We start from the raw sequence: 10,629 nt of genomic DNA on the forward strand, positions 1-10,629 counted from the left end.
TATCATAAAAACTCTTTGCTTCATATGTGCATGTACATGCATTTATCAGGAACTGTTGTTGCATGTTTAATGTCTGTAATTTTCCCTTCAGCCGTGCTCAGAAATTGTGGCTGGCTGCCATTGCTTTTCTCTTGAACTGTCTAGATTATTTTGACAATTTAGCTCTCTTAAATCATAGTAATTGCTTTGAAAGACTAAAGTGTTCCCCCCTGCCTCTGAAAGTGCTTTTGCCTTCTGCTCAGATGTAGATCTCTTGCTGGAGGTTTTCACCTTTAATCTTTTGCAGTTGCGTTCAAAAAGTAGGGGGCAGAGGGCATTGAAAGTGACCCTTGTAAGAGGCTATAACCTGGAGTCACTCTGGCTCTGTCTGTTACAGAACAAAGTGGAAGAGCTCAATCAGCGACTGAGACAAGTTATTGATGGTAATGTCTCTCCACTTCTTTGGAAAAATGGTTTTATGATGCCAAAAAGCATTACTACGGTTAACCTGCATGTTGATTTAGCTGTTCCAGTTTAGTTTTCTGAGTTGAGAGTTATCTTAAAAAAAACCTTAATGTTATATTAAGTGAAAAGAACACCTAAAAATAAAAGAATCTGTCAAACCCGAAAATCATATGGTTGTATAATGACATGATTTTTTTATTAAAGAATTTTTATTTGTTTAGGTTACCTATAACTGTATTATCATCGCTGTCAGACGGAAACCTTGTATCTCCATATTTTATGATAAAACATTTTTTATATAACAATATGCAACAAATAAACTCCTCTGGATTCTCAAACTATATAAAGACTAATGTTTTGTGTTTTTGGGGAGAAACCAGCTTGATCTCACGAAAATTCTTACGTATTTTATGAGTTGGCTAGTTCGTTTGAATTCATATGAAGTGAATTGTACAAAAACATACGAGATGCACCGATATTAAATTTTTTCACCGATACCCATAGCCGATTATTCAAACTGATATCTGCTGATACCGACAGTTTGGCTCAAATTCATTGTATTTTCCTGTTCTCTTTTGATTGACAGGATATATCGACCATGACTATCGGCTATTTTTTTATCGTCACGGGGCAAAAGCAAATCATACAAAAATGTATGAATGTGGGTGTACAAATAAATACGAATTAAAGGACAAGTACGGTATTTTACACTTAAAGTTTTCAGATTGTTTATGATGAAATAGAAAAAGGTTTTGACTGAAATTTGGACATTTGATGCTGGCCCGAGAATTTTCGGGTGTTTGTTGTTTCACCTCCCACCTCTACAATGGGTGTATAGGTGCACTGGAACAATCCTTCCTAAAATGCATTAAACTTTCGTTTACTTGAAATTCACCGAGTGGTCAGGGGTGTTCATTGATATGCTCACACAAAAATCGCTGCAAAAGATGCTTTCCAACAGCTGTTTTACCATTCGTTGTTAACTTGTGGACCTATTTTTCCAAACGCCTCACACCCGTATATTCTTCCGCTTAGAGCTTGAATAATAGACACTCCAGCCCAGTTGGTGGCGATAATCCGCCTTTGCCAATTGCAAGAATAGAAACAAAGTTCCCGGCGCGGAGTAATACCGTACCTCACAGCACATCTAATACAAGTCAATGGAGTTGGACAAAAACTACGATAAAACCTGTTGGAATGCATCTTTTTCATGCAGCGATTTTTGTGTGAACATATCAGTGAACACCCCTGACCACTCGGTGAGTTTCACGTCTTTGTAAATGAAAGTTTAATGCATTTTAGGAAGGATTGTTCCAGTGCACTTATACACCCATTGTAGAGGTGGGAGGTGATACAAGAAACACCAAAAAAAAAGGGACAGCATCATATGTCCAAATTCAGTCAAAACCGTTCTATTTCAACTTAAACAATCTGAAAACAGGGCTTTAAGTGTTAAATACCGAACTTGTCCTTTAACCAACTGGAAAAATATGTACAAATTGCCATGGGATAGCGCTGGAGAAACCGGTCAAAAACTTAATAAGTCTATTTGAGGTTTTTTGGTAAAATGCTTATAACATATTTGACACATGCAAGTGTGCCACCATATATACATTCAGAATTATTTTTTTAACACAGTGTTTAATTCTTAAAAAAAAATTCTCTGTCTCTTGAAAAGTAATTGTCTTAGACATACAAGGTTTCCATTGGACAGTGACGATACAGTTTGTATACAATGAGTCTGTGCCCCACTGTTAGAACACTTTAATTTGTTTTATTTGTAGCTCTTGTCATAACATTTATTTGAATCTTTTTTGTAATGTGTTGTTTATTCTTTTTAAGACAGCAGAAATCTTCCTTATGGTCGGCCAGCAGTCATGTTCCGGACCAAATACTTCATCCTCCATCACAGTGACTACATCAGTGGCTACAGTGAAGCTCTATCAATGCCTCTCTGGACATCTTACTCTGTTTCAAAGCAGGTACTCTTTACACAACTGTCAGTACCCGGGTTGTACTCTCTTAAGTTCTGAAGTTTTAAGCCATGGGTCTTCAACGTTGGGTCCGTGTCGGATCTGCAGTGGGTCCGCCAAATTACGTTTAATCACAAGCATTTTTTTTAATGCAAAACATATATAAAACATTACAACCTATGTTCTCTTTAAGTTGCACATGTGCGTGTATGCTTATTGAAGGTCCCGTGTGCAGTGCAGTTTTAGCCTGCAGACAAAAACAAAATATTGGAAGGCTCAACATGTGCCCACCTAGAAAGCAGCAGTAGCTACAGATTTTTTTTTGTACATAGTGAAGATATATAATTATTTCTCAGACTCTTTTATATTAGAATACAACCAGAAAAATTGAGTAAATGTGTATTTAGTATTAAAAACAGTACAGTATAAGATGAAGTGTCAAGTATTTAGGGTAAACTCCCCTTCCACTTGAGCAAAAGCAGGCAGCTGCAGGATCTCTTAAACCTAAAGGAAATTAAATCCTATTTTCTAATTCTAATCAAATGACTTCAGGACTTCAGTCTCCTAAAAAAAGCTCAATATGTGTTTAGTGTCAAGAGAGGTCACACTAAATACTGACTGATGCCTGAAGAAGACATTTAGTTCTGAAAATTGTTTTGTTTTTAATTTTTTGTACATATTTCCTGTATTTTCTGTTTGTATCTTAAAAAAGAGTAAAAAAATTAATATAGATGATGGACATTAAAACTGCTAAAACAACAAATTTGGTGGTGGTGACCTAAGCCTTTTTTTATAAAACAGTTCTATTCCTTGATTCTAATTGGTCAATAGTTGTGCTTTAGGGGGGTGCACACCAAAGCTTTTACACCGGTGGGTGGCGTATGTTTTCAATTGCTTCCAATAGAAGCACAACGTTTTTCAAAAAAGCCAGCAGCTGGAAGGTTTTTTCCGTGCTGAAAGCCGGTGCTCGCCTGTTTTTCGCGGCTTTCGGCTCAGCTCGTCAATGTCAGCTCTTACATGGCAGTCTAATCACAGTGGAGGAGGGGCGGGACAAATATCACAACAACCAACTGGAGCATTGTAGAACGACTGATAAACAAAGCAGAAGTGCAATATCACAGCAACCAAAAACCATTCCCTGGAAACCGTTGAAGACCCCTGATCTTAACCATGTGTCTGTTTGTTGCAGGTGGAAATTACCCCTCTGCCAGAGGCTCTCAATAACTGCATTCGGCCTGATATCAGAGTTTCCCCCGCACACAGTCAATCTTGCTCAAGCTACCGGGCAGACAAACAGATCTCTTATGGCTTCTTATATCCACCTCGTGAGTCTCCCTTTCATTTTTCATAGAGTACAGGTGCGCTTTAGCATGTACGTTGTCCTGAAGGTTTTGTGTAAAGTTAAATATTATACAAGTCTAGTGTAAGTTACCAAAACAGCTCCTTAAGTTCAACCATTTAACAATTTTCTAGGATAGGTCAGATCATTGTTTATAGGAAGCAATACCGAAGATAATAGATATTACAAGATGTGGCGCTGCTATAACTTGAATATGGCCACTCAATATGGACGCTCTAGTGAAAGAAATCTCGCCCTTCCTGTAAAAAGAACCAATCATTAGTCCGAATAAAGACTGACGATTCTTTGGTGAAGGATCCTCATAAAAAATGTGTTTTTAGTGCTGTTTGAGCTTAAGAAACTTATGGTAAAGCTGATGCCATGTTTAATTGTTGGTCAAAAATATGAAGAGCTCAGATGCAAAATCCTTTAAGTGCGTTTGATATGTTTTCTTGTAAATTAGCATTTTTTAATGGATTCAGGTATTTCTAAATTGCTTGATTAAGGGGAATTTTAAGTGCAAGTATTTAATGGCTTTTGCATCTGCGCTCCCTAATTGTTGTTTAATTGTGATTTTACAGATATCTTTCTTTTCCCATTCAAGTAAATAGGACTTTAGTCTTGCATGACTTAAAAAACTGCCCGGAGGAGTTGCAAACATGGCTGCCGAGTGGCAAGACTTCCATAAAGTGACTTTGGCATATTTTGTAGACTTTTTATGCTAAGATTCTGTGTGAGCCTTGTGTGTGTATTTTTTCAAATGTATTGTTTCAAATATTTGTTTATGGTGTTTTAATTGACAGAGCTGACCTCCAATCAGGATGCAAGAAATGATGCTATTCTGATTACCAACACTGTACCCATGTACCCAGCATTCAAGCGTAAGTCATCCTCAAAGGCTTTCAATGAGCTGTCAATGACCCTGTTGAGTTAAGGTCGGATCTAAACCCTCAAAAAGTAAAGATGATGCGTGTCATTTTTCAATGTTACTATATTTTGTACCATCCCAGCTTAAAATGCAGTATAAGTAATATAGGTAATATGTCTACAAGTAAGCTATTTATAGACCTTTAAAGTTAAAGGCATTCTAAGCGAATCTGCGAGACGTTAGTTTTTGTTGACATTTGAACTGTTTTCAAACAGACGGAGCGTAGCTAACTCCTCCCCCTCCCTTCCGTGCTTTCATGAACGCACCCCCAAATCCTTCTTGTCGTTTATTGGCTGGAATACTTTGTTTTGTTTTGTGGTGCTAGGTTTGGCCAATATGTTGTTATTGCCGTTTGTGAAGCCTGGGCTGTCTACAGAGATCGCTTTTTTTACAGTTTGATCAGCGGACAGGCAGCAAGCAGATAGTGAGGAGATGTTTCCGGTATGTAACAAAAAATGTTTTATGGTCTAAAACGCATCAATTCGCTTAGAGCGCCTTTAATATTTTAAACCTTTTTTATTTTTGTTGATACTTTCGAAAAAAGGTAATCAAGTTAATCCAAATTTAGTTCTATGATTTTTAGATGAAATAAATTTTAAACATCTTACTTTATATAATTAGAGCATGGCGTTTAAAAGAAAAGAAAGAAACGTAATATTTAAAAAAATTTATATTATAGGTATAGGTATATATTTGAGGTAAGGACTCATTTAAATTAGTTTTATATAACACCATTTTATTAAACATTGCCTACCTACAGTGTTAAACTACAGTATAACAAGCTGTCTGACATTAAAACTTTAGCCAACTTGATGTTATTAAAAAAATTGTTTGCCCAAATTGCCCATATTTTACTCACTCTTAGGCCATCTTAGGTGTTTATGACTTTCTTCTTTCTGCCAAAAACAGTCAGAGCTATATTACATAATATCTTGTCACGTTTCAGCCTTATAATGGCATTGGATAGTGCCCCATTTTAAAAGCTCCATTAAGCGCATCCATCCATCAAAAACTGATGTAGTAAAGAGCGACATTATTATAATTCCTCCCGCTTCAGACTCACAGCATGTAAGTTAACTTCTGTTAGCATTACATTGTGAGCGAATCTTTCAAACATGGTAAGGAGCGTCACATTTCCGGCTAAAGTCAGAGGTATTCAGGCCAATAACAAAGTATAGATTAGCTGGCCAATCGGGGACACAGTGCTTTTCAAATCCGTGCGTTTCAGGAATAGAGCGAAATCTGGAGAAATAACGTTTTTTAGCAATGAAATATGTGCTCTTTAATGTAACAGACTGTGTTTGACTGAAAGAAGAAAGTCATAAACACTTAATGTAGGATGACTTGAGGGTAAGTAATATATGGGCTAATTTTCATTTTTCATTTTGTGTGGCCCCATAATAACATCTGCTTAACAAGTGTATTAAAAGTTAAAGCTGACTGAAAACAGACGAAGACACTTAAGACGTCAGCTTTATCTCTGAAACATCATGGCTGAGGCTTCAACACAATATTGGATTACAGTCCCTAAGCACAGGTCTTATGTATGCTTAGCAGGTAAAGTGTGCGGTCAGATGGGGTGCATTTCAATTCTCCCTTCCTGAGGTCTGGTTGACATTAACAACAAACGACCACCAGCAAGGTTTGCTCTGCTGGTTTGTATCTTATAGGAAGTGATACGTTTTGCTTAGCCATAATGTCTCCCGCCAGCACCCCTCAGAAAAGTTTGAAAGGAAACTAAACCTCTGTGTGTCTTTGTGTGTTTGCTCTGACCCTCGAATGTGCATTTACGGTGCCTGTGTGTGAATTGAAAGCAGTGTGTGTGGCCTGTGGTCAGACTTCATTTGAAATCAGGTCACCGTATTAGAGCCACCTCTGTATGGCTGTACACGTGTTGTATCGCCTCATAGGAAGTGTGTGTCCTTACACAGCCACGCGCACAAATATACAAACGCAGACACTCGCACCACACACAAATTCTAGAAAATTGGCATTAAGATCTCCAGACTGTTTGAGACTCTGTATGTGTGTGTATACAGAGAGTTTGGCTGTTGGGTTGAAATGGGAGTACAATGATGGATGCTGTGTCTGCTTTAGATTAAGTGTGCTGTGCTCACGCTGTTAGCAGAACCGCCACCCACAGTGAAACCAAACTCTTACAGAATAATCCTCCAAAAAAACCATCTGAGATCTCCAAACCTCTGTGAAACAGATTACAGCGCAACATTGCTAATTACTCAGCACTTTCATCCTAAGTGAGGAACATACAGTACATGCATTTTACAGCTTGTCCCATATGGGCTTAGAACCAGGGTGCAAATTATGGGGTGGGGGGATATTGACACCCTAATTTAAACCTTGAACCTTGACTTCATAGGGAAGTCAACGCATAAGGTTTGGGTCTGTTTTTTTTTTTACGTTTATGCAAATATATGCACACAGTCGAACGCACATCCTTGTAAAGTATAGTTTGACTCATACGTGTACACAGATGGTTGACGCATGCACATTTCGACATAGTGCAATGCATCTCCTACATTTCAAAAATCTGCCGGTGCGCGTACACATTTTTTTATGATTTTTACAAAAGTTTAATGCCTTCCAGAAAATGTTCTTCTACATATATAAATATACAACATACCAAATGAAAGAACAGACCCTCGGCTTTCAAACAAACAAACTTTCATCCAATCTTCATGTGTTCTCTTTTATTACCTTTCAAATATGCTACTCTATCTCACAGGAAGTTGTCATGAAATATTTAATTAATTGATTTGTGTTATTGACAAGATTGTCCACTGTTTTTCATGCCACTGAAGCACGAATGTCTTGTCGTGTCACACAGCACAAATTTCTATAAATAGTTTTTCATATGTGTGGCATGACTTTCTTTATCATGTCATTTTATATCTTTTTCTCATTGTTTTTTCCTATTTTTAAATCATTGTCACTTGGGGTTAGGGTTAGATTCAGGGTTTGGCTTAGGATGTAATTTTATGCATTTGTTTCTACATTTTTCTTCTGCTTTTTAAACTATTCTCGCCTGGAGTTGAGGTTTGGGTTAGGATGATGCAGAAAGTCATTCTTACCCCAAGTGACAATGGTAAAAAAACTATGAAAAACTATTTAAAAAAAAAATTTGACAATTAGAAATTGTCACAATAAAAAAGTCTATAAACTATTTATAGAAATTTTTGTTGGGTGACACAAAAAAGACATTTGTGTTCCAGTGGCACAAAAAACTGCGACAAATCGTGGCAATAACACGAATACATTAATCACATATTTCTTGACTTTTAAAGAGTAACTAAACCCTAAACCAACTTTTTTTAGTTAATGATCTGTAAGAATGATGCTTTATTAGTGCTGTTCATTGATTTTAGTAATTTTTTTTGACATTTGGATATAAAGTGTTTCAATACTACAATATATGGTGTAAAAACGTCTGAGTGCTGCCCTCTTGAGGTTGAACGGTGGCTACTGCAGTTGAATTTTCCCATTGGATGTTGGGTCCAAAAAATGACTCATGATGTAAGCAGATTCAAGCTCACCACGCCCTTGTTACGATCTCACCACACACTTGATACGCGCTTAGTTCGTCCCCTCTATCTTCATTGGGATCTTCCCACTTTTCTTGCATTTTTCAAATATTGCCAGTGGGTGGAGTCAGGCTCTAACCAGGGGTTTAGTTACGCTTTAACGTGAGATTGGCTTGCAAATATGGGTAGGTTTCTTCAAAAATATCAAATTTTGTTGCTTCCAGGAATTATAAGTTGGGTAAGAGTGCCACCTTGTGGATAATAGCAGAAATACGGATTGCTGAAAAAACTCATCATTGGCAGGGAAGCGTTTTCTCTTAATTAACTCGTCAATGGCGGGAAAAAAGTTAATATTAGTTAATAACCGTTCTTGAATGGCTGATTTACAGAAGTGGTTCGTTTGCATGGTTTCAATGTCAAAGTCATCTTACTTTCTTGTTAAATGGTTAGTGCACATTTTTTGAATAAATTTAGTCATGTTTCTCATTCAAATGAATATACTGTGTGTACATTATGATACTTAAGGAGGACAGGGATATCACTTTTTAGTTCTTGTGCACTTGTGAATTAAACCTTGACCTTTTTGCCAGTAACAAAGATCCTGAACCATTGGACTTGGCCGCAAAACTCTGCTTAATCTGATATTAACGCATACACCAAACACGCTTAATCCATCTTTCACAGACAAGGCTTTAGGCTAGTCCTAGACCAATTATTCCTAACTTAATGATCTTAATTGAACTAAGGCTTTAGCTAAGCGTTGTTTGTGAAACCAGGCCTTTATGTCTTTGCGTTGCTCTCACTCCCTCATTATTGTTGTCCTTCTCTTCATCTGTCTTTGGCTGCTTTAGGTATTTGGGCATATTTCCAGAAGTTTCTTGTGAAACGTTATGCCAGTGAGAGAAATGGAGTGAATGTGGTCATCGGCCCAATCTTTGACTTTGACTATGATGGTCTCAGAGATTCAACAGAGAAGATGAAACAGTAAGTTGCCTTAAAGTGCAGTTGCTCGTACATCAACTGTTGTGATGGGTGCTTATAGAAATACACAAATATAATGAATGAATATAAATATGTACACTGAATCTTTATTTAATTGCAGATACGCCAGTGGCTCTGTGCTAATTCCTACTCATTACTACATCGTGGTTACAAGTTGTCTGGATTACACACAGACTGTTGACTCGTGTGTTGGTCCTCTCAGTGTTTTCTCCTTCATTCTTCCTCATCGACCGGATAATGATGAGACCTGTAATGTAAGTTGGAAGAACTTCTCTCTTCTTCTCTATAAAGTAATTAATCGCAATAAATCTTGACAGCCCTAGATTTTTTTCAAATGGATTAATTGAACTGAATAACAACAAGCAGCCAATATTAAGAGCCCACAATAGATGGAAACTCCTTCAATATGATTAAAAAAGCATCCCAGGGTGAGACCGTCAAACAAACTAAATGATAAAATGTCAAGAGTACAATTTTGCTCATTTTAGGTAAAGGTAAGATGATATAATTTTTATTTATCGTTGAATTTAAAGATTATTCTCAAAGTTACATCTGTGTATTCATATTTTTTATGAGTTCACTGCTATTCTAAAGTGTAAAGAATGAATAACACTAAACGTTCAATGTTATGGTATCACACTTGTAATGCATTTGTCCCCACTCAGAGTTCAGAGGAAGAGTCAAAATGGGTGGAGGATCTGATGAAGATGCACACGGCACGTGTACGAGACATTGAGTTACTTACAGGATTGGACTTTTATCGTCGTACCAGCAGAACCTACGAGGAAATCCTCTTTCTAAAGACCTACTTACACACATACGAGAGCGAGATCTAAACCACTGTATCATTACTTTTGCATCCTGACATAGTTAGGTGTATATTTTTATACAAGCTATCATATTTATTGTTCATTTATTCTTAATCTTGAACTTTTTTTTATATAATTCCCCTTTATTTCAGTGAATCATACAGTACGCATGAATGGACTTTATCAAGTTCTTTAATGAATGTTGTAATAATATTGTAAAAATGTCCTGTTTTGTCATTGTGATTTGTTTAATGTGATGTACAATGTGCTGAATGTAACCTAATACCTGTATGACAGGTTATTAAACCTGTTCTGTTGTTTTTTTTTTTTAAATAATAGTTTGTGAAGTGTTAATTGTTTTTGTATTATGCCAATAAACATTTTGTACATAGTTGTGTTTGCTCGTTTTAAAGACAACAGCGCCAGCTAGTGGTTATATGGCAGTTTACAGGTGTTGGAGTCTTGACCCCCTTGTTTTTCCTAAATCATACATTTATTTTTTAATGGCTTCCCCTGTTTGCCTTTATGTTTGTTGTCTTCACAGTGTTTTTTTTTTACTCTTATCTGCTATCAATTCAAAGTCCGTGTTCATGTT

General features: G+C 36.8%; 1 protein-coding gene across 2 annotated transcripts in view; it reads left to right on the forward strand.

Moving 5' to 3' along the window:
• Positions 1–10,360, forward strand: part of enpp2 (ectonucleotide pyrophosphatase/phosphodiesterase 2) — a 28,391-nt gene extending 18,031 nt beyond the window's left edge. Inside the window, exons 19-25 of one of the 2 annotated variants that reach the window (XM_065246277.2) lie at positions 287–422; positions 2,287–2,426; positions 3,607–3,742; positions 4,560–4,637; positions 9,075–9,207; positions 9,326–9,479; positions 9,891–10,360. In XM_065246277.2, coding sequence (XP_065102349.1) covers positions 287–422; positions 2,287–2,426; positions 3,607–3,742; positions 4,560–4,637; positions 9,075–9,207; positions 9,326–9,479; positions 9,891–10,061 — 948 coding nt within the window. In that variant the 3' untranslated portion in view covers positions 10,062–10,360. The remainder of the gene's footprint in view (positions 1–286; positions 423–2,286; positions 2,427–3,606; positions 3,743–4,559; positions 4,638–9,074; positions 9,208–9,325; positions 9,480–9,890) is intronic. The other variant, XM_065246278.2, reaches the window with a different exon arrangement.
• Positions 10,361–10,629: the final 269 nt, after the last annotated feature.

This window comes from Paramisgurnus dabryanus, chromosome 13 (assembly GCF_030506205.2).
Source record: "Paramisgurnus dabryanus chromosome 13, PD_genome_1.1, whole genome shotgun sequence".
NCBI classification, from domain to species: Eukaryota; Metazoa; Chordata; class Actinopteri; order Cypriniformes; family Cobitidae; genus Paramisgurnus; species Paramisgurnus dabryanus.